General features: G+C 64.3%; 1 protein-coding gene across 1 annotated transcript in view; it reads left to right on the top strand.

Annotated features, from left to right (window-relative positions):
* The window catches only part of PDXK (pyridoxal kinase), a 28369-nt gene extending 4816 nt beyond the window's left edge, over positions 1 to 23553 (top strand). The window contains 11 exon segments of the mRNA XM_038581601.1: positions 6284 to 6338; positions 12332 to 12436; positions 13237 to 13320; positions 14368 to 14414; positions 15018 to 15103; positions 15849 to 15894; positions 18228 to 18254; positions 18256 to 18340; positions 19045 to 19181; positions 20590 to 20656; positions 20911 to 23553. Of these exon segments, the coding sequence (XP_038437529.1) occupies positions 6284 to 6338; positions 12332 to 12436; positions 13237 to 13320; positions 14368 to 14414; positions 15018 to 15103; positions 15849 to 15894; positions 18228 to 18254; positions 18256 to 18340; positions 19045 to 19181; positions 20590 to 20656; positions 20911 to 21023 (852 nt within the window). The 3' untranslated portion in view covers positions 21024 to 23553.
* The last annotated feature ends 28 nt before the right edge of the window (positions 23554 to 23581 follow it).

Here is a 23581-nt window from a genome sequence, read left to right on the forward strand (position 1 = left end):
GGGGTGGCACCCTGCCTTGTGGCCTTGGTCATCCCCAGTGCGCGCCTGCCTGCATGGGGCCCGTTCTCCCAGGGTGCCCTGGAAGCGTGACACCAAGGAACGGAACAAATGACGGAGTTTCTGGAGGAGAAGGGAAGCCGGCGGGGGGCCCCGGGACATGTGACAGCATCCTGCCCTTGGCCGAGAGGGTGGCACCTCTTCTCCCTGCCACCCAGAGCGGCCGACCTGCTCTCCGTCCATACCCGGGTGCCGCTAGTGGGGGCCCTGAGTGGGGTGGGGGGCCGCGGTCCTGGCATTGAGCGCTCTGTGAGCCCGGAGGTCAGGGCGCGGGACCACGGGGAGCACACACGGGGCACACACGGCCGTGGGCCTGAAGGCGAGCCGCAGGCCGCCGCGGGATGCGGGGCTGTTTGCAGTACAGGTTCCCGTTGGGGGTCTGAGGACAGCAGACGTGGGTAGCGCGGGGTAGTCACAGGGGCAGGCAGGACACCGGGCACTCAGTCCCGAGGCTGGTCAGGATCCCAGCAGTCATGTGACACCCCGGTGGCCCCTCTTTCTTAATTCTGATTTCCTGTGGGAGCAGCTAAAGGTCTTGCAAAACAAGCCGCGGTGAGGATTCTTGAGAACCCTGGCCCCTCTCCCCCAGAGGAACCAGGGTGGTCTGGGCAGGAGGTGGGAGCTGTGCTGGAATATTCTAGAGCTTCCTCTTTCCTGCTGTTCTGAGTGCTCTGCGTCCCCGCGAGGGCGGATCGCCCGCCGAGCTGCTGAGTTAATGACCGTGTCGTGCGTGGCTGTCAGCAGAGTGGGCTGATGATGCGGCAGGAGGGGATCGGGCCGCGGAGAACATGCGTCAGCCGCCCAGGGCCCCCCCACGCGTAGCCGCCCTCGGGAAGGGCCTCGGGTCGGCCTGGGGCAGAAACGGCAGCCGTGGGGGCAGGCCCCAGAGCTGGTGTGCGAGCCGGCGTCCCGGCTGTTCTCGCCAGGGGCTGGTGGCTGGACAGAGTGTTTGCGAGCCCCCTCCCCCGATGAGTCGCTGCAGGTGTCACCCCCCCCCCCCCCCCCGCGCCCCGAGAGCATGCCTAGAGGCATGGGAAGCAGGAGCGATTTCCAAGCTGCCTGTCCAGTCTTGTCTTGGCAGGACACGGAGTACTTCCCATGCCCCGTGCGCACGTCTGCACCCCATCCTCTAGCAGGTGGAGGGGCCGCTTCCGCGGGCAGGGTGCCCACCACGGGACCGTGCCAGAAACGCCTCCGGTTTGGGCCGCCGTGAACCTCAGTGGTTCTCTCAAGCCTGAGACCCTCACGTCCTCAGCGTGGCTGTGCTTCGTGGTCACGGGGCTGCCAGGTCTTCCTGGCAGCTGTGCGGAGGGGCAGGGGCTGGTGGGGGACGGGGGGGGGGCTGGGCTGGTGGGGGACGGGGTGCAAGGGTGGGGGGATGGGAGCAGGGGCTGGCGGGGGACGGGGTGGGGGGACGGGGTCAGGGACTGGCGGGGACCAGGGGACGGGCTGACAGGGGACGGGGTGAGGCAGGGGCTGGTGGGGGACAGGGGGGCCTGCTTTGCTGCGGGGCTTCCTGGACAAGGTTGCAGGTCTTTTCTGAAAGGGGAGTGGGTTTGCTCGTGGAGCCCAGGCTGGGGCCTTGGCCATGCCAGCCTTCGTCCAGAGGCGCACAAGACAGTGGACGCACCCTAGGGGCTCAGGTTGGCAGGCGGGGAGCCCCAGAACACTAAAACACCCCAAAGGGCAACCCAGGTGGCGCAGCGGTTTAGCGCCGCCTTCAGCCCAGGGCGTGATCCTGGAGACCCAGGATCGAGTCCCACGTCGGGCTCCCTGCATGGAGCCTGCTTCTCCCTCTGCCTGTGTCTCTGCTTCTCTCTTTCTCTTTCTGAGTCTATCATGAATAAATAAATAAAATCTTAAAAATAAATAAATAAGTAAAACACCCCAAATCCAGGGGCTGCGGCAGAGGCTGAGAAGGAAGGCGAGGTTTTGAACAAGGTCGTGGGGGCTGAGAGGAAGGTTGTCTACATTCAGATTCGCTCACAGAGGCGCAAGGTTTCAGAGCTCTTGGGGGGCAGAAGGTGGGCAGCAGCTCTGTGGCCACCGTGTGGAGTTCGTGGAGCCCTGGGGCACGCAGCCCAGGGGGCCCCGGGCCTCCTCCTGGGGGTAGGGCAGGCCCCGGTACGTTGCGGGGGTGAGGAGAAGAGGGCCCCAGGGTTGAGTGAGGACCGACCTGCTGGGCTGCAGAGGAGCCCGGGCGCTGCGGGCCCCAGACTGGGGCTCTGTGGGGTGGGGCTCAGTGCTGGGAGGGGGGGCTGGGCTCGTGGGGGTGGGCAGCCAGCGTGGGCGGAGGTGGTGCTCCCTCTCCTGCCACAAGGCTCTTCTTCCTCTCGCCTTCCTCAGCCCAGCAGCATTTCTTCCTCTTTTTTTTTCTTAAAGTATCTGGCGACTGATCATGTGCTGCGCTGGTCGATGTGACCAAGGGGTGGGGGTGGGGGAGGCCGAGTCCTGCGTGTGTGCCCGTTTCCGTGGTGACCACGCTCTGCGCCGTGGGTGGAAGAGGTGGGCGCGGTGGCCTCTGGTGTGGGATTCGGCCGTAGGCCCCTCGCTCGGATCCTCTCTCGGAGCCGCTCTTGGTGAAATGCAGGGAAGTGTGGGGGCGGGAGGCTAGGGGAGTTGTTCTGTGTTGTTCTGTGTTTTCATCTTACTTCGCTAAGTTTCTAGTAGCAGCTCTCCGTGAGACGGGCTGGCACGACCGCCGGCGGGGCAGGTGCCCCGGGCCGCACACCGCTCTCCCTGCCTCCGCGCCCGCACCCGCACCCCTGCTTCTGCAGCCCCTGGACTGAGGGTGGACTCCCCCCTCCGCCCGGGCAGTGTCCCTGGTGCCCAGACCGTGGTCAGGGAAGGTGACCCCTCCACGGTGGTGCCCACGCTCACAGGGGTTGCATGGGGTGAGCAGGCCCCTCGGGTGAGCGCTCCAAGGCTCCCCGCAGGCCCCGGGGACTCCCACCCCCCAGGGTGCATGGCCCGGGACTGTCCCCCGCCCCATGCAGGGCAGCTTGTCCATCCGTGGGGTCCAGAGTACTCGGGGCCCTGTTCCCAAGGACCGAGACTCCTGAGGCCTCTGCAGGGATGGGAACTGGGGTGCATGTGCCTGGGGAGAACCCAGGTGCCTGCGGGGTGCGTACAGGACACCGCACCAGCCACTGGACACACAGCCTGTCGCTGGTCCCCCGGGGGACAGGAGGATGAGGGGCGGGCAGCAGGGTCCACTCCCCCGAGGGTTTGCTGGGCGCTAACCAGTTGCCAGGGTCCCCGCTCCCCAGAAACTCTGGGTCACCCCTCGCTTTTACGGCAGGCCTAGGTCGGTACCCGTGAGTGCCAGCCGCGGGACCCCGGAGCCAATCCTTGGTCTGGAGGAAATCCCGTTCCTGGAAAAGCCAAGTGAGCCGCGAGGGCTTCAGGAAAGCTCAGGGGTGGGTGCAGGGGGGTGGGGGGTGCAGCCCACTGGACGGGGCAGGACCGAGCCCCTGGCGCCTGCACTCTGGGCCTGCGCAGTGGGGCGCCCGCGGTGGTGCATGCCCTGCACGCGGCCGTGCACTGAGTAATTAGCCCGGGGGTGTGTGTGGGGGGGTGGTGGCCTCCGCTGCTGTCGTTCAGAAGCGAGAAATGGGGATCATTTCCAGATCAGCTCGTCAGCTTCAAAGGATTAGTTATCTACACATCCAGGGGTGGCGGGGCCGGCTGTTGGCCGGGTTTCCGGGATTCGTGTCGTGGTTTCTTCGGACTTGATTAGGATCCCAGGGGATCTGAAGCAGCGCAGGCCGAGTCTGGGGACGCGGGGCTGGCTCAGGCGGGCGGATTTGCGAAGGGCCATTTCCAACCGTTGAGTTTAGTAAGACGGGCGATTTTTGTTTTATTTCTCTAAGTGCTGATAATCCCCGCTTAAATATTTTGGAGAGGGTTGTTAGGTAGGATCGCAAGTGTGTAGCTCAGGGAACCTCACAGAGGGCGAGCTCGCCTGTGGGACCCTCCCACCCCGGCCCCGCACCCCCCGGGCAGCCCAGTGTGAGCAGCGCCCAGTGCCCGGCAGCCCCTCCTGACCGCCGGGGTCGTGCTGCGTGTGTCTGAGCGTTGGGGAGCCCTGGGGTGGTGGGTGGTGTTGGGGTGAGTCAGGGAAGAGGCTGGGTGGTCCCTGGTGTGTGGGCGCGTGAGGACAAGGACGCCCAGGCCGGGCCACCCGCTCTCCCCGCCTCTCCCACCCGCCCACCAGTCCTTGTCCTTCTGTCTGTCCCCCCTCCCGCTGTCTCCCTCCCCAGCACATTCCTCAGACCCCCGCCCACCCCCTCTTGGGACCTGAGGATTTAACGTCCCTGTGCCTGGGTATCTGTGCGTCCTCCCTAAAGTTTGTCGCAGTCTCCCCGCCGCTGGGTCCCCTGTCCTGTCCGCAGCCATAAAAGGCTCCTTGTTCCTTCCCATTTTCCTGAGGTTGGGGAGGGAGAGAGTCCGAAGGTTAGTGGGCCACGTGGAGCCCGACAGCGCTCGGTTTACGGGGTGGAGGTGCTGAGGGCCCTGGTTGCCCTCGTCCCACTGGGGTTGCATCCGCTCCTCCATCAGCAGCGGGGCTCATGGGGCTCCGGCTTCCCACCCCCTGCGGGGCCACGGTCCTGGCGCTGGTGTGGGTGCCTCCTGGGGGCCCACCGCGTGCGTGTGGCCTGTGTGGTTGGGGTCTCCCCGCAGCCTGTGGGCGGCCTCAGCTGTCGCCGAGGACGGAGCCCCGGCAGGAATAGGGGGGACGCCACGCCCGCTGGGGTGGGCTGAGGGCCAGGGCTGGGGGCTGGGGCGGGGCGCCGGTGGGACGCACACAGGACAGGCTTGGGGGGTCATGAGCATGGGCTCTGTGCCTGTGTGTCCTAAAGAATAGGCTCGTGTCCTCCTGGAGCCCTGATCGTCACAGAGCGCAGCGGTGGCCCACCTGCCACCCGCTGCAGTTGTCACCCGCCAGGCTGACGCCAGGGGAGATGGGGGTGACATAGCCGGGAGCGCCGAGGACAGGGGACAAGGGGCCCCTTCCAGGCTGACAGGCGGCCCCTCCGAGGTCTCACGCAGGCGGGTGCTGGCAGGTGGTGTGGGCCCAGCGCCAACCCCAGAGGGAGCCGTGTGCGGGGACTGGGGGGGTCAAGGGGGGCTGTGCTCTAGGGAAGGGGGACACGAGGGTCTGAGAGGCCATGTGTGTGGCCTGAAGCAGACAGATGGGGAGGGACGCAGCGAGTGCCCCGAGAGCTCTCAAGGGGACCATGTAGCAGGGCCAGGGTCCTGGGTCGGCCTGCAGTGATGCCAACTGGGGCCAGCCCGGAAGGTCAGGGGGACGAGGCCAGTGGGCCTGGCAGGGTCCCAGGGTCAGCATGGGACACAGGGGCTTAGGGCCGGGCCGGGAGGGTCCTGATGCCCACCGAGACCTCTGACGGCCCAGGGTCGTGGGGAGGGCCCCACGGAGAACAGGGCTCGTCCCCCGGAGGGCTCTGCAGTGTCCCGTATGTCACGTTGCCTGAGTGACTCTGTACCTACCTGTTAAACGTGAAGCAACGGGAAAGATGAGCTAAAGGAAAGACTGGCCTGGGATTTGCCATTCTGCGGGCACGCCGCTGTCCACATGGGCTTGTGGGGACGTCTGGCCATCGTGGACACGGCCTTTCTTCCCCTTCACTGGAAAAGGAGCTCTTAATTTTTTTTTTCCCTCCGTCCCCGCCAAAGAGTTCCTACTTCTTATAAACTTCATTTCTAAGTCCGCGGCCCCGGCTCCTGTGCGCAGGCACCTGTCCCTGTGCTGTGAACAGGGACGACCCCAGGCTGGCCGGGGCTGACGCCGCAGCGGGGGCGCGAGAGCCAGGCTCCCGGGGACGGGGCGGCCGGCTGTGCCACCGGCGGGGAGCCCTGGGCCCTGACCCCCAGAAGGGCGGTGGCCTCGCACCCACACTCCCGGAACAAAGACGGCCTCAGTCCTCTCTCCGCGTCTGAACAGATGGGCGCCTCGCTGTCTTGCACTTTCAAATATTTTCACTTGGCAGGACTTGCAGCGTGAAATCGGGGCGTTGCCGCGGGTGGGGCCGTGGCTCTGAGGCTCGGAGCTGGCTGCTCCCCGTCGGACCTTGCGAGCACAGCCCCTCAGAGGCCACACGCGGCACCGATGCGCGGACGTGACCCCGAGTCGGGGAGGGAGAGCCGCCGCCCCCCCCCCCCCAGGTCCTGGCTCTCTTTCACCCGCTCCTTCTCTGTCTTACAGGTTCTGGGATTTGAGATCGACGCGCTGAACTCTGTCCAGTTTTCCAACCACACAGGTAAGGCCTCGGCGGGGAGCTGGGCGTGGGCCCTGCAGAGGCCGCCCGGCATGTGAGGGGCGGCCTGACCTCGGGTGTGGACGGCGCATCTGGATCTCGGCCCGGCTGCTTGGCCGAGTGACCCCGGGGCAGGCTGGCGAGCGTCCCGGCTCCGCAGTCTCCTCTGCCGCAGGGACGGGCTCTGGCCCCTGCAGTAGGGCCGTGCCCTCTTCCGAGGGAGCCCCGATCCCGCAGGATCCTGATTCCCTGTGTCAAAACCCAGCACCTCGGGAACTCACGCGGTGCCTCTGTCTCCGCGCAGGGGACCCTGGGGACTTCTGTGCCCACAGGCTTTGAAACAGAATTGCTAAGTCAAGGGCACGTGAGGGATGCTGCCCCGGAAGGGCCTCGGGGTGTCCGAACACGCTTCCCGAGCCCGCTGCCCTCGCCGCCCGACCCCGGGCCTCGGGAGGTGCCCTGCCCTGGGACCCCACGCTGCCGTAGAGCCTGGGGGCGAGGCCCCTCCCTTCCTGGAAACGTCCCCACATCACCTCTTCTGAGATGACTGCACGCAGACGGAACCCAGGAGCACAGAGCGTCCCGGAGCTGGCCTGGCAGGGTGCCCGCAGGGGTGCGGTGGGTGCTGGGCTCAGCCCACGCGCTTGGGAGAGGTAGCCCGCGATCCTCTTGGTGCGGCTTTTCTTGGAAGGGCCAGGGTATCGTGAGTCATGGATGGAGGGGCAGAGTGACACTGGGGGTTCAGAAGAAAAGCCTCCAGTTCTCAGCGAAAGCCTGTCCCTGCCGTGGCTGTGACATTTGGAGAAGCCCCAGGAAGCTTAAGTGGATTCAGTGAACTCACCTGAATCATCCCGCGTGTTCTGTTACGTGTCTTAACCACCTTCCTGTTTGTTTAAATGAGTCCGACTGGCTCGGCCACCGAGCGTTGGAACCGTGTTGGCTGCTGAGTGTCCCGTTGTGTCGTAACCAGCGTGAGGCCCGCGGAGCAGTGACCCGGCTCAGCAGCTCCTGCTGCCCAGGGCGCGGGTTCCGGGATGAGGGGAGGGGGCTTCTGGGGGCTTCAGTGGCGGCTGGCTGCCTCCTGGGCTCCCACAGAACCTCCGCAGGTGCTGGCCTGGCCGTCCCGAGGGGTCCAAGCCCCAAGGGCACCTCTGGCCTGCCCGGGAGGGGTGGGTGGAGGCCAGGTCCCGAGGCCTTCCTGGGGGGGGGGGTGTCATTAGGGCCAGAACGCGGCGGTGAGGCCGGGGGCTGACTTCCAGGGTAGCCAGCTCGTGTGGTTCCTGGCGGGGCCCCCACCCAGCCTCCAGATGCCGCGGGTGCCTGCCTGGTGAGGGGGGAGCACCCCACCCGTGGGCTCGGCGGGGCTGTCTGTGCAGCCTGACCACGAGTCTCCTGGGCTCAGTCCTGGGCTTTGGGCTCAGAAGAGCTTAGGGTGTTTGTTTTGTTTTGTTTTTTGTTTTTTTTTTTAAAAGAGAGAGACAAAAAGTATGTGTAGAGTTGGGGGGCAGAGGGAGAAGACAGAGAATCTTTTTTTTTTTCTAAGATTTTATTTATTTATTTGAGCGAGAGCACGAGTAGGGGGAGGGGCAGAGGGAGAAGCAGACGCCTCGCTGAGCGGGGATCCCAGTGCAGGACTCCATCCCATGATCTGAGCCAAAGGCGGATGCTTCACTGACTGACCCCCCCATGTGCCCCCATTCTTACCCTTTTATTCTATTCATATTTTTAAAGGTATTTTATTTCTATATTTGAAAGTGAGTGGGAGGGAGAGAGAGTCCTTAAGCAGACCCCCAGCTGAGCACAGAGCCCGACGTGGGGCTTGATCCCATGACCCCAAGATTGTGACCTGAGCCAAAACCAAAAGTCGGGATCCCTGGGTGGCGCAGCGGTTTGGCGCCTGCCTTTGGCCCAGGGCGCGATCCTGGAGACCCGGGATCGAATCCCACGTCGGGCTCCCGGTGCGTGGAGCCTGCTTCTCCCTCTGCCTGTGTCTCTGCCTCTCTCTCTCTCTGTGACTATCATTAATAAAAAAATAAAAAAATAAAAAAAACAAAAAAACAATCCTTTAAAAAAAAAAAAAAACAGAAGTCGATGCTTAACCAACTGAGCCACCCGGGTGCCCCGTTACCTCTTTTATAAAAGAGCCAGAAGCAGGAAGCACTCACCGCGGGTCCCTATCAAGGCCTGCGTGTCCGGGGACAATGACGTGGCTCCCGCCGCCTGGCCGAGGCCTCACTGTTGGCCGTTTCCCCCACGTGGTCCTGCTGCGTACTCAGCCCTCGGCTCACAGCACACGTGACGGGCCAGGACGTTCCAGCCACGTGCCGTCTGTGCCCTGCTCAACGGGGCCACGTGGATCGAGTGTGGGGACCCCTTGAGCAACGCCCGATCGCTGCAGGGGCTTCTGAACGCGGCCGCCCACATCACTGGTTTCCTGGGGCTGTGACCATGGGGCACGTCCGGCAGCTCTGTCCCCACGGACGCGGTCCCGCTAGCAGTAATCCACCTCTTTAGCGTCAGGAAGCCCTTCTTTTTTTAACAACATCTCTGCGATGGCGTTTATGTGCCTCGGGGCTGTTGCACCTGGTGGAGTGTGTAGTTCGGTGGCTGTGGGTTCACTCCCAGAGCGCACGTGTTCACCGCTCCCGTGGAAGCCGTACCACGTGACTCCCTGCGCCTCACCGTCGCCGTCCTCCTGGCCCCTGGCCCCACATCTGCTCTGTCCCCGTGGACTTGCCTGTTCTAGAGGTTGCACAGAAGCAGAATCACAATAGGTGACCTTAAGTGACGGCTGCCACTGATCCCGGCGTTTCCTTGCTCGTCCGTGTTGTAGCCAGTGCGCCTGTCCTGTTCACGGCCAAGTAATGCTCCACCGCAGTATGGACGGACCACATTTTGCTCCGTGTCTGCTTGGTGATGGACACGGGTTTATGAATTGTGGCTGTTCGGCACGCTGCTGCTGGGGGCGCCTGGGTCTCCTCCTTGATATCTCAGCGTCGTGAGATCAAGCCCCCACGTCGGGTCTGCTTGCGACTCTCTCTGCCCCCCACGTAAATAAATATTTTTTTAGATTTTTATTTTATTTTATTTATTTATTCATGAGAGACACACAGAGAGAGGCAGAGGGAGAAGCAGGCTCCACGCAGGGAGCCCGATGTGGGACTCAATTCCGGGTCTCCAGGATCAGGCCCTGGGCTGAAGGCAGTGCTAAACTGCTGAGCCACCTGGGCTGCCCTTAGATTGCTACTGGAGGTGGCCAGGATCTTACTCCGATGTAATTCTTTTTTTTTTTTTTTTTAAGATTTATTTATTTATTCATAAGAGACACACAGAGAGAGGCAGACAGAGGCAGAGGAAGAAGCAGGCTCCCTGCAGGGAGCCCAGTGCGGAACTCGATCCCAGATCCTGGGATCATGACCTGAGCCAAAGGCAGATGTTCAACCGCTGAGCCACCCCGGCGTCCCAATAAATAAATTTTTAAAAAGAAATGAATGCGGCTGCTGTGAGCATCGTTCTGCGCCCATTTCTGGGGCCGAGTTAGTTTTGTCCAGGTCCGTGTCCCCAGCTGCCCGCTTGCCGGGCCAGACGGTAACTGGTGTGTGATCGCGTGGACACCTGCCAGGCTGCTCTCCGCGGCGGCGGCACCACTCTTCAGCCCTGCCAGCAAGGTCAGAGGGCTCCCGCTCTCCGCCTCCTCATCGGGACTTGTCCTTTGACTTGTCTCCATCTTCTTCATCGTAGCCAGCCCGGCGGTGTGAACAGGATGTGTTAAAAAACGAAACTCAGCCGAGTAAATTTGCAGATCTAATTGGTTTCGTTCAATGATTCATGAATCAGGCGGTGTCCCATCTGGCAAGTGGAGGGGAGCACCAGTGAGCTGAGTGAAAGAGAGGTTTTTAAAAATTTATTTTAGAGAATGAGAGAGGGCAACGGGGGGGCGGGGGGCGGGGTCCAGAGAGGGAGAGAGAATCCCAAGCAGACTCCTCGCTGAGCGCAGAGCCCAATGTGGGGCTCAGTCTCACGACCCTGAGATCATGACCTGAGCCGAAACCAAGAGTCAGATGCTCAACCGACTGCGCCCCCCAGGCGCCCCTGAAGGAAAGGTTCTTAAAGGCGGGAGAGAGAGCGTTAAAAAGACAAAGGAAGAAAGGAACCGAGTAGCAAGGGATGCCTGGCTTGGGCAAGGTCGCCCCTCTGAGGGGAGCAGGAGAGTCTACGGGTCAGTTTCCCAGGATTGACCTGGAAAGTCCATGTTGTCGGGTTAAGGGGTTCCCCTCCAGGGGTGACACTGCAGTTAGGTTCAGCAGTAGGTCTTGGTTTACTCACTCGGGGCCTTCACTCAAGTGACACCATTTGGGGCCTGTTTCTTTTCCGCAGAGCTTGTTGTGGCTCAGAAACAACTGTGGGGATCCCCGGGGGGCTCAGCGGTTTAGCGCTGCCTTCAGCCCAGGGCGTGACCCTGGAGACCCAGGATCGAGTCCCACGTCGGGCTCCCTGCATGGAGCCTGCTTCTCCCTCTGCCTGTGGCTCTGCCTCTCTCTGTGTCTCTCATGAATAAATAAATAAAATCTTTAAAAAAGAAAAGAAACAACCGTAGGTTGCGGCGGGTGAGCCTCCGTCTGGGTGAGCAGGTCTCCCAGAGCAGGGCTGGCCGACTGTCCCCGTGGGGGGCCAGGCAAATAACTGAGGCTGGGCACCTGTTGTGCGCCTGTAGTGTGGAAGCAGCCCGACACCCTCTGTAAGGACGGGGACCCGCGAAGATCCCATAAAACCTGCACCTTGTGGATGAACGCTGAAAATGGACTTTCTTCTAATTCTCACAAGTCATGAAGTGTCACCCTCCTTTTTTCCCCCCATTCTCGGCTCCAAGGGCAAAAGCGTGCAGCAGGCTGGGCTTGGCTCACGGGGCCTGGTGGGTTGGCCCCTCCTCTGGGTCTGCGTTTCTCAGATTTGCTGTGGATAATATCCCGCCGGGGCCTCACTAATAAAGCTGTGCTGGGCTCACCCCCAGAGACCCACTCACCTGGCCGGGCCCGGGCCTGAGAGAGAATCCGCACGTCAGACGAGCCCCCGGGCTGCTGGTGATGAGCCCGAGGTCAGAGCAGCATTCCTAGGGGTTACAGATGGCCGCAGGGTGCCGGGGGTCCCCAGGACCACCCCCGGGTTTAGCAGTTTGCTGGGGGACCCCCCAGGACTCAGCACAGAGTGAAGTCCACCCAGGGCAAGGCCCATGGGGAGAAGTCAGGCACCAGGCCTGCACTCCCAAGCCACACAACCACGTTCTCATGGGTGGGACGGGGGTGGCCACCTTAGCCTGTGCGGCCAGGGGTCCTCTGCACAGCAGCAGCGTCCCCTAGGAGTCCTTTTGGCTCCTCATGTGCCCGTGTGCCTGGTCACACTTGGCCCTTGCTCAGATCTTGACCCGAGAGTGACTCTGGTCGCAGCTCGGTCTTGGGGGGCTGCAGGGCAGGATGTGACGAGCCCCGCCTGCCGGGGTGCCCGGGTAATGGTGGCTGAGCCGCTGGAGCGGGATGGGGAAACATGCGCAGCACAGGCTGCAGAGCAAGTGGCCGTGACGTGGGAGGCGGGCCGGGCACCCCCACACGCCCCCTGGATTCAGGGAGAACGCACGCAGCCACGTGGTGTCATGCGTGTCAGTGTGACAGGTTCCACGGCCGTCCACAGGCAGCGTGGAGAGCTGACCGTCCCTGCGGCCCTGGATTGACTCCACACGGAGCGGGCCGTGGAGGGGAACCCTGGGGTCAGCAGTGAGCACCCCGGCGGTGTAAGAGCCAGGGGTGCATGCTGGGGCCGTGAGGCTGGTACTGTCGGGGACCCTCCGAAGGCGTTGCATCGCCCATGGGGAAAGGACTGTCCCCTGGCATCACTGAGGGCGAGTGAGCAACTGTCGGGGCCACAGAAGGCCAACGGGTAAGGCCGTGCCCTGCCCACATGCCCTGGGTGTCCCGGCCCTGAGCGTTCCCCTCTCCCCACAGGCTACGCTCACTGGAAGGGTCAGGTGCTGAACTCGGATGAACTCCACGAGCTCTACGAGGGCCTCAAGCTGAACGACGTGAATAAATATGACTACGTGCTCACGGGTAAGAGTCCAGGGATGCTGGGTGCTGGTGCCAGGGGCCTCGCACTAGCGGGGTGTGGGCTCGTCCCTGGTCCCGGCGTCCTTCAACGAGGGATGGCCCCTGCCGCCGAGTAGCATGACCTTGGGGGTCCTGGATGCATGGTGCTCACTCAGATGGGCCGTGCTGTGTCACCGTAGTTCTGGAGGCGTGTTGGGGGGACAGGGGTGTTGGGAAGGGGCTGGGGGTGAAGACACCCAAGTGAGGTGACGTACTGCACCTGGTGCATTTAATCATTAGGTTTGTGTAAAAATATCTATTTGTGGGGCCCCCGGGTGGCTCAGCAGTGGAGCGCCTGCCTTCGGCTCAGGGCGTGACCCCGGGGTCCCAGGATCGAGTCCCACGTCAGGCTCCCTGCATGGAGCCTGCTTCTCCCTCTGCCTGGGTCTCTGCCTCTCTTTCTGTGTATCTCATGAGTAAATAAATAAAATCTTTAAAAAAATACATTTACTTATAGTCACATACACAGGAGTGAGTACACTTGTTATTGACGATGGAAAAGACAGAAGGAGGACGCTTCTCCGTACACTGTCACCCGTGGCCTTTTCCCTTCTTTTAAAACTTGACGTTCCTCTTGGGAAATGCCCAGTGTCCCTGCAGTGACTACAGAGGCTGGGGACGCTTTGTCTTAACCCCGGCTGCGGGATTGGAGAGCTGCCCGCCGCGCTCTGGTGCGTGGGGTTTTGATGGCGCACTTCCCCCGGGCCGTGGGCCGCTGATGCGAGCCTTCTGGCTTCTGGGGGGCCCGGATTTCCGTCCCAAAGGTTACACGAGAGACAAGTCCTTCCTGGCCTCCGTGGTCGACATCGTGCGGGAGCTGAAGCAGCAGAACAGCAAGCTCGTGTATGGTAGGTGCTGGGCCGTCACCCCTGGGGTGGGTGGACCTGGGGCCCTCGAGTGGGTGGCTCGGCGCTCCCCCTCACAGTCCACCTCTCCCGGCCCCGAAGCATCGAGTGTGCTGGGCGTGCAGGGGCGTGTGCCCTCAGGGCTCTGGGAAGGGCTCGGGACGTCTTCACGGCGGCCCTGGCGTCTGCGTGGGGCACTTGAGAGAAGCGGGTCGGGTACATGCAGTAATCCGCGTCCGTGAGTGAGGCCTGGGGCGGCCAGGCCCTGCGGTTGGGGCGTGTGGGCCACCCTTGGCCCTAGAGAGGGCGGCAGCGGGTCTGGATGTCCCGAGTGGGGCCCAGCTGTCCCAGGGTGAGGCCGAGGCCCCACTGAGGTGCGTGCCAGGCCCGTCTGTCCCTAATCCCAGGCGGCAACCCCAGCCCCTAGGGTGTCCCCAGCCAGAGGCCTGTGCAGGTAAACGACACGGGAGACTTGGGTTACTCTTTCCCCTCTGGGACTCAGGCGTGTGCATTCCGGGCCCTTCGGGGTCCTTCCACGTGTGTGACGCTTCCTCCGCCCGGGGGGAGCTCCAGCGGCCTGACGGGGCCGTTGGGAGCGGGAGCCGGGCTTGCGACCCACGCAGGACCAGTGCGGTCTTGTCGCTTCGGCCCTGCAGGCTGGGCCTTCCCAGCCGTCCCCGCCGGCCCCCGCCCTCCGTCCCCGTCCCCACCCTCAGTGGGAGCGCCCACACGGCCGGTGGCTTTGCCCACACTGCGGCCCGCGGCCCGAGGGGAACGTGCTTGTGTGGGGCAGGCGACACTGAGGCCACAGCAGGTCCTGCCGCCAGGACGAGCGCACGGGCTGCTGGCCTGTGTCACTGTCCCTGGGACAGGTGCAAACGACGGTCAGATAGAAATCCGAGCCCTCGGTCGTCTAGGACGACAGCCGCCGGGCATCAGGCGGAGGCGGGAGGCCGTGCTTTCCCGGGCAGTTCGCAGCCGGAGGTTGGGCAGGGCCGCCCTCCCTGTGGGCGCGGCGTGTGCTGGTAGCTGTGCTTTGTGTCTCCGCAGTGTGCGACCCGGTGATGGGCGACAAGTGGAATGGCGAAGGCTCCATGGTTAGTGACTCCACGCAGGACGCTGCGCACGCCGCGTGTCAGCCGTGCCGGGGAGCAGGGCTTGGCCGGCGAGGCTTCCGTGGAGGGCCGGACCCCCCGCCCCCGCCGGGGCCCCACGTCCCGCTGCATCAGAGTAGTGCCGGGCGCGGCCAGCTCAGGCCCTGGAGCAGTGTGCGGCTCTTGACCTCGGGGTCATGCGCTCCAGCCCCACGTTGGGCACAGAGATTACTTAAAAAAAAAAAAAATTTTTCAGAAAAAAAGTAGCCACGCTCCGCAAATGAACAGACGTGGCTGTTGCCTAATAGAATTTCACATGTAGACACTGAAATAGGAGTTTTCTATGGTTTCTGGGTGTCCCACAGGGCCGCGGCTGCTGTTCGGTTGGCTCTGCCCCAAGCACGTGAGGCGATCCCGGTGGGGCGGACAGCGGGGATGCCAGCCCGCGGGGAAGGCAGAAACCCGCCCCCGAGGGTCACCCTGCGCCCTCCGAGCCGGACTGGGAGCGCTGGCGGGGTCAGCCCCGGTCTCGGGCCCGCAGCCTGGGCCACACGGCTCCCGTGGCCTCCCGCGTGCGCCTCAGCCCGCGCCCCTTGTCGCCCTCAGTACGTTCCGGAGGACCTCCTTCCCGTCTACAAGGAGAAGGTCGTGCCCGTGGCGGACATCATAACCCCCAACCAGTTTGAGGCTGAGTAAGTGACTTGAACCCAGTTGGGCTTTTAGAGGCCTGCCGGTCAGGCGGGGCCGTGGGGTTCCTTCTCGGGAGGCCCCGCCTCAGGTGGGGGCAGGAACTCGGCACCGGGGGGCCCCGGCCCCCATCCTGTGATCGTGCATCTTCCTAGACGGCAAGAGCTGGGGGACACGCAGGGAGGCACGCTGAGGCAGGGGCGTGGGGCGCAGGCCCTGGGTGGAGCTCCCGACACCACGTCCCAAATCCTCGCATGAGGTTAAAGGGAGCCAGTCGGGCCCTCGCGGCCGCGAGTTTCGGAGGGCCTTTCTGGGGGCGGGGGCCCCGTCTGATGAAGAGCCGGTGCCAGGGCCTGGGGAGTGGCACTGAGCGTCCAGGCGGGTTGTCTGCACCCTGGGGTGTGGATCTGGGGCTCCCTGACCCGGCCCGTCCGTCCTGGGGGACCCCGAGCCCTCGGAGAGCGATGTTAACCATTTGTAGTCTGTGTTTCCAGTGTCCATGGACGTTGGTCACTCTCACTGACCACGACGCAGGGCCCCGTGCTCCTTGCCGTCGTTACGTTTTACTCTCCACTGGTCTTTACGCACGTCACGGTGGCCACCGGGTCTGTGATGGCCACAGACGCGGGGTTCCTGCGGGGATGGAGGAGGTCACCGGTGCCACCGCAGCTTTGGGGGCGTTTCCAGCGGGACGCTGGAAGGAAGAAGGAAGGAGAAGGAAGGTCTCACCTGTGCTCGCCTGTCTTCCAGGTTACTGAGTGGCAGGAAGATCCACAGTGAAGAAGAAGCGTTAGTGGTAAGACCCCCCGAGGCCTGGCATGGGACACGTGGCCCCGCGCACGGCAGGGAGGTCACAGCCACACGCCCTGGGGGTGGGAGCTCCCACGTCCTGGCTCCCAGCCGCCAGGGCCTGAGGACGTCTCGTGAGCCCCCGTGGGTACCGCGTCGGGCGCCTGCAGCCCTCGTGCTCATCTGGGTGCAGGTTCACCTGCTGCCTGATCAGGGGAGCCGGGGGGCATCCTGGGGTGGCCGTGGCAGTGCCACAGAGCAGGGGGCCAGGGACAGCACTGATTCTCTGGTCCTGGGGCCAGGAGCCCAAGATCAGGGCGTCGGGGGGACCGTTCTCCATCTACACCTGTAGGGAAGGAACCCGTCCCTCACTGTCTCCCGGCCTCTGGGGTCCTAGGTTTGTAGACCCATCACCAGGCTCGGCCTCTGCCTGCCAGGGGCGTCCCCTGTGCCTCTGTGTCCTCGTCTCTTACTAAGGACGCCGGACAGCTGGGATCCAGGCCCCGGCCAGTGACCTTGTCTTAACTTGCTTGCATGTGCACGTATGTGGGGTGTTGTGCGTGTCAGGGCACACGTGTGCAGGTGTCTGCATGGGTGCGTGAGGGGCTGACTACAGCGAGTTGGTGTGCATCTTTGGGGGCCGGCTGGGTGCACCCGGGACCCTCAGGAACGGCTGACAGGGGAACCGGTGCACCCGGGACCCTCAGGGACAGCTGACGGGGGGGACTGGTGCACCCGGGACCCTCAGGGACAGCTGACAGGGGGGACTGGTGCACCCAGGACCCTCAGGGACGGCTGACGGGGGGGACTGGTGCACCCAGGACCCTCAGGGATGGCTGACGGGGGGGACTGGTGCACCCAGGACTCTTAGGGACAGCTGACGGGGGAACTGGCTGGCATCGAGGCAGGCGAGGTTTCTTTTTTGAGGTTCTTTTCGCCTTTCTGCTGAGGAGCTTGTTGCTGGTCGGTCGTTTAGCCTTCTATGGGGTTCCTGGGCCGTGTGTCCAAGTGGCAGACACCAGGGCCCTCGCTCCATCTGTGGCTGGGCCTCAGAGGGGTGCCCTCTCTTCATCGCCCAGGAAACAGATCCGAGTAGCAGGTCCCATCACGGCCATAGCAGGCCCGAGGGGCTGTGGAGCCTCTGTTTCCCCAGCGTGCAGAGGGCTCGCTGTGCAAGGTTACAGAGGCGTCTTCCCCTCCACTCGGAGCTGGCCCAGCACCCTGGGGCCTGCGAGTCAGGTGACCCTCCCCACCCCGTGACGCACCCACAGGCTCTGAGAATTAGAGGAAGGTCCTGTGTGGTGCCCGGCACAGGGTGGCGCTGGGTGGGTGGCATGCCCCACGTGTGTGACCACCCGCAGCCCGTGCTGGGCTCCGGAGCAGACGTGCCCGCCAGCGTGATCACAAGCCCTGGTCTGAGGCCTTTGCTCATGGACAGGTCCTCTTCCAACTGCGAAGGAAAAGCCACTTAGAGAGCAGTCACTGCCGTGTGACCCTCTGGACCCGTTTCCTCCCCGGCTCGTAGGCCCTGGGCTGAGCCTCGTGGCGCAGCCACACGGGGTGACTCGGGGGAGCCTTCTGGGCCAGGGGACCTGGCTTGGGATCACACTGGCCCCAGGACCAGAAAGCCAGATGCACCCACTTCAGGGTCAGCATGGGAGCCCTTCCCGGGGCCCAGAGTGACCCCCAGCAGGGCAGGCGACCTGAGTGGCTTCCCGGGTGCTGCCCCCACGGAGGACCGTGAAGCCACCTCCTCCTGGAGACGAGCCCCCTTCCCTGAGCCGAGCACGCCCATCTGGCTGAGCACCCCGTTTACCCAGGCATGTGTTCTGGGAGGGCAGGAAGCCTGCACCCCCACCCCCACCCCACCCCACCCCACCCCCAGCGTGTCGCCGGGCACACAGCAGGAGAGCTTCGCTGAATGAATAAATGGGCACATGAGTGGCTTCCCTGAGCGGCTGCCCCGGGGGAGCCACGGCTTGATGGGCTGAGTGGTTTTGCTGCCCTGGAGCCGGATGAGCCGGGTCGGGCCGTCCAGGGCCGCTTGCCCCCCACCCCGCCCCGCAGTGTGAGTACGGCAGGGTGCAGGGTCCGCAGGTGCACAGCTTCGGGCTTCAGGCACAGGGACTTCGGCCTGGTGGCTCTAACCTGACGAGTGGCACTCAGCACGCACAGACTGGGTGCTCGTGTCCTCCGCCTCCGGTCTCCACCCCACGAAGCCCAACCCCCATTACAGGGCTTTTGTGGTGCAAGTGCCGGTCGTGCCTGGCTGCTTGGGGCTCTGGGGGCCCTGGCACAGGTGGCCGAGCCGTGGCTGACGTGCTCCCCGTGCTCCGGCAGGTGATGGACGTGCTGCATGCCATGGGCCCCTGACACGGTGGTCATCACCAGCTCCGACCTGCCCTCCTCGAGGGGCAGTGACTACCTGATCGCACTGGGGAGCCAGAGAACTCGTGAGTCCCGTGGGCCTGGGCTCCCCCTGCCTCTGCTGCCCGTCCCTTGAGGCCTCGGGCTTTGGGTTCAATATGAAAAGAAGAAATCCCTGCCCCACTCAGGTGGTCAGCATCCTGAACGCCTGCTCCCCCTGAACGATCACATGGGAACAGAATCCAGAGGTTCCTGTGAGTCGGGGTGCAGAGGAGCTCCCCACGCTCGCCGAGCCGCTCTCACGGCCAGCGTCCATCTCACGGGCTCCGGGGCACGTGGACGGCCTGGCTGAGCCCAGGACCCGAGAAACCGGGTGTCCACACCCCCCCCCCCCCACGGAGCAGGAGGGCCCGTGGGGCCTCGTGCGCCCCTTGTTAATCGTGTAAATACCGCCCAGGTTGGCATTTTCGGTCCGAACGACACACGAGGCCAGGGTCACGCCCACCACCGCAGGGGGCGCGCAGCCTGGTCAGCACTCGGGGGCCGGGGGCGCCATCCGCGTCCCGTCACACACCCTGGTGTGTGCCGCTGCACCGTGCTCCCCGCCCCTGGCCACCCCACTAGGGCTTGCGTCCCCATTCTTCCTGGGGACAGCGTGTCTGTCCCGTGAGCCCCTGGTGGGCAACACTGGCCCTCCCCACCACCCCCGGGCAGGGAGGAGTGGGGAGGGGGACAGGCGGTCGTCTGCCGAGCCCGGGTCTCAGGGGCCGTCGGCCGTGCTGTCCTCCAGGGAACCCCGATGGCTCTGTGGTGACGGAACGCATCCGCATGGAGATGCACAAGGTGGACGCGGTCTTCGTGGGCACCGGGGACCTCTTCGCCGCCATGCTCCTGGCGTGGACACACAAACACCCCAACAACCTCAAGGTCAGCAGGACGAGCCCCCTCCACCCCTGCCCCCATCAGGCTCGGGGACAGTCTGGGGGCCACAGAGGCTTAGACGGGAGGACTGGGTGCGCCGTGCTGGGGTCGGCCGTGTCGAGGCCCACCGTGACCACCGTGTCGAGGCCCATGGCGTGCAGCACGTCCAGACGAGGTCGGGGGCGTTAGCCGAGCCCCGGGAGGGGCCATCGTGGCCTCAGTGAGTCTGTAGCCGGGAGCATCTCCCTGGAGAGCAGCCCAGTAGATGTTGGCCCTAAGGTGTCATCACCCCAGTGACTCGATAGACTCAGAAGCTGGAGCCCTGGGGGCGTGAGGGACAAGGCTCCGAAGTCACACTTGCAGAGAGGCTCATGCTGGGCGCTGTGTGTCCATCTGCCTCCCTCCCCCTGCCCCTTGTGTGTAAATGTCCACACATGTAGTGTGTAGACGTTTTGCGTGGACACTGCCGGGTGAGGGGGCAGTTGCTACCGATCCGGGGTGTCGGGGTTCCCTGTGTGCCTCTGGTGGAGCACAGCAGCCACCGCCGCGTCCCCTGGCTGCCTCCTGTACCGCCAGGCTGTCCCGGCCGCTGGCCCTCTGGGTACCGTGGTGGGGAGGAGGCCTGGCAGCCCCAGGCAGGCGTGAGGGGCGGTTAGGAGACAGCAGCCACCTCCACCTGGGCTGTGTCTGTCAGGGAAGGAGGACCTCGCAGGGGGGCTCTGGAAGCCGGTCCCCCTAAAGCCACCGTGAGGGCCCCGTCCCCCCGGGGGCAGGCACATGCCCTCCCTGTCACTCAGTGCCCTTGTGAAAGGCAGGCTTGCCCAGGCCCGGCCCCTCCTGCCTGCGAGGCTCAGGGATGGGCCGCGGGTGACCACACACCTGCTGCCTTGGTTGGCGGCCCCGGGCGTGTCATCTGGTACCGGGCACCTTGGCCGCTGGTGCCCTGCGGGGGGCCTGCTGCTGGGCCGCTCAAGGCCACATTGGGCTCCCGCAGGGCCCTGCATCACGGAGCTGGGTGGGAAGGGTTCCGCGCGCTGCCCCAGCTCCCGTTGAGCCCCGAGTCTTTGACTGTGAGACGCCAGCAAGGGTGACCTTGGCCAACTTCAGGGTAGGAGAGAGCTCTTTTCCGTGTAGATGCTTCATTCCAGAAACACTTCCTAAGCACCGACTCCTTACCAGACACCACGGCCTGGCCCTTCCTTCCCCGGAGTACGGGGCCAGAGGGGGCCCATTAACTGCCGCACGCAGGCATCGGCCCGACGCCCCGGGACCTTTGTGGCGAGCCGTCCCGGGGGCGGGGGGGCACGTGCTAGTAGAGCCAGGCCCCTGGCGCCTCAGGGTGGACGCTGCGCTCGCAGATGCCGGAAACCCCATCCAGGCTGCAGGCGTCACAGCCGTGTGTATCCCCCCGCAGGTGGCCTGTGAGAAGACCGTGTCTGCTATGCATCACGTTCTGCAGCGGACCATCAAGTGTGCCAAAGGTACCTGCCACCAGGCCCGGGCACGCGAGGCGGCTGGCACTGAGTGCGGGGAGGGGGCGGGGGAGATGGCGCCTGCCCCCCTGTAGTGCTGGCAGCAGGTCCCCGAGGCTCCCGCCGCCTCCACTGGCCCTGGTGTCGGGGCGGGGACTCCAGAGGTGACACGGGCGACCGGGGCTGGCAGGCGGAGGGGGCCGGGGTGCGGACACTCGGGGTCTCCGCTGCTCCATCCCCGTCACTGATGCTTTGTCCTGCAGCCCAGGCAGCAGGAGGGCTGAAGCCCAGGCCGGCGCAGCTGGAGCTCAGGATAGTCCAGAGCAAAAAGGACATCGAGAACCCGGAGATCGTGGTCCAGGCCACGGTGCTGTGAGGCCCGGGCGCCGCCCCCACCGCCCGGCGTGTGCTGTCGCCCTCGTCGTCCTGTGAACACGTAGCGTCTGCCTTAGAGCTGTGAATGAAACTTGGTCTTTTTTGCTTTCATGAGTGTCCAGCAGCCACTGGTCTTAATTGTGAAAATGTGCTGGTCGTGCTTCCCAAAAGTAACAAAAACAATCACAGAAATCTGTAACTCGGGGGCCGCGGCTCCCCGGCAGCTCTCCTGGCTCGGGGCGTCTGGTCCCGAGCGGGCTAGGGCTGGGGAAGCCCGGGGTCTGCGTCCCCCAGGAACCGTTGAGGTTTAACCACTTGCATCTGGAAGAATTATGCCAAATCTCTGTGTTGTCGCTCTGACCCGACCCTCTTTGCTCCCGCTTCAGACGCCCTGTTAGTCACTGCGCTGTTGGGTAGGTTGCCGGGGATCGTTTCACCGCGGGGACAGGTCCGTACCAGCTGGCCGGCGCCGTGGGCACTGTGCGGTCATGCTGGGGGCACCTTTCCAGGACCCCGAAAATGCAGGCCGGTCTGCAGGCCTCACCCCCCTCAGTGGGACCTTCCCGTAAGTCATGAGTGTCCGTGCCAGGGACCCGCCGGCTGGCGTGACGGAGACGAGGGCAGGTCCCGTGGGTCGAGGACAGCTTGTGGGAGGACTGGCACGTTGTGTTTCCCTTTGGAAAACTCCCCCGGGTCGCGGCACGGCGGGTCGCGTTAGCGCAGTTTGCCCCCCGTTGGGACCTGACGCACGTGTGGCGGTGCCGAGACGGGTCCAGAGGGCAGCGGGGCTGCGGCCCCAGCATTGACATCTTCACCCGCCCGGGCCGGTGACCTTGTGCCCTCACCCCTCCCTGCCAGTCCTGCATTCTGTGCCAGCCGGGAAGCCGGAGGCCCCTAGAGCCAGCCCCGCTGCGCCCGCTCCTCAGAGGGGGTGTTGGGCATCAGGGAGGGGCCGGGCCAGCGGAGCAGCCCCCGCGTGCCTCGGGCGGAGACCCCAGCCCAGGCCTCGGCACTAGGCCGCTTGTCCACTGCGGGGGGGACCTCTCTGGCCCCACGGTGTCCAGAATTTTGAGGACCCCCCAGGCGTGGCTGCAAGCGGAGAGGGGTGCCCATCCTGAAGACGGCCTGCCTCGATCTTAGTACCCGGCGCCGGCCCCAGCCCCACTCCGGGGGGCGCAGAGGTTTGCCTCTCCCAGGAGCCCGCAGCCTGCGGGGGGCCTGGGGACCAGATGGTGGCTCCTGGGAGAGCAGATCCCCCAGCTGCGGCAGTTCCCGTGGCCTCCTCAGTGGGGTGTTCTTCACGCTGGTGAAGACCCCAAAGCAAGCAACGCCGGCCCCAGACGCTCCCACGTGCTCTTCTTTCCCCCATTTCCACATCCTGTGTCTTAGCGCTCCCACCTCCACGTCCCTGCGGGCTCGGTGGTCGGCGGCTCCTGCAGTGGCCACAGGTTGGTGTCGTGTCCTGGTCCTGGGGCCCGGCCTCCACTTAGCCCCGGGGGACAGAGCCCGGCCACCGGTCCCTGCAGGGCCGCCCCCTCCCCGGACCAGGAGGACGGGGGACCCGTGGCCGGCAGCCTCCCCGGCAGGGTGGGCGCAGGGACCAAAGTCAGCCTGGGCCTGGAAGCACCTGTCACTGCCAAGCAGAGCTGGGGAGCGGCCGCGCCGCCAGCGGGCAAACGGCTTCCCCCCCCTCTTTTTTAATACCGAGAGCACGCGTGAGACTGCGAGGGAAGCTCCGTGCGTGTCTGCGGCGAGGTGGTGGGAACGCCCCCCGGCAGCTTCGGTGTCCGGCGGCCTCGGGGAAACGCCCACAAACAGTGGACTCTGTTCCCCACCTTTTATTTCCAGGGCTCAGCCTTTGCGCCCCTGCCCCCGTCCTTTGCTTCCCTGTGCCGTGCGCAGGATGGAAGTGCTCCACGCTTCCTGGCACATCGTGAACGTCCTGGTGGGACCCGGGACCGTTTCCTCTGTCTCCTCCGACTCCGAGGCCCCGAGCACTGGGACAGGTGGCGTCCCGAGCCCTCTGCACCCGCGGCGGGAGCCGGGCAACCCGAGAGCATCTGCAGAGCGCGGGGCTCCTGCGGGAACAGCGTGCACGTCCCCGGGAGACCGTCCCACCCGTCCTGGTGCGACCCCCACCGCCCCCCACCCCCCATGCCCCTGGAGGCCCCGGCCTGTCTGTGCTTAGAATTTCCCACCCCCGAGTCCACTGTGGTCATTAGCCGTGGTTTTTTATACAGGTTGGGTCCAAATTAGAATTGATCTTTGTTTCTACTCTCCGTAGTCTAGTAACGTGCAAAGTAATAATTATATATATTTTAAGACGAGAGATGTATCATTGGTCCTAAATCGCCTGCTTGTGACCAGAGTACATATTTCAATAGTTTTTTCGAAGCTTCCGTAGACCTCAGAAGATGAATTACAAGATATCCTTTTTTTAAAACCATTTTCAGATCATTGCCAAGTCCCGCTAAGGTAATCGTGTCGACCTGCATTATTTTTGTAATATATGTCAGCGATGGTAAAAATGATGCTGTGTCGTCTTGTTCTTACACGTGT

Source organism: Canis lupus, chromosome 31 (assembly GCF_011100685.1).
Source record: "Canis lupus familiaris isolate Mischka breed German Shepherd chromosome 31, alternate assembly UU_Cfam_GSD_1.0, whole genome shotgun sequence".
In the NCBI taxonomy this organism is placed as follows: domain Eukaryota; kingdom Metazoa; phylum Chordata; class Mammalia; order Carnivora; family Canidae; genus Canis; species Canis lupus.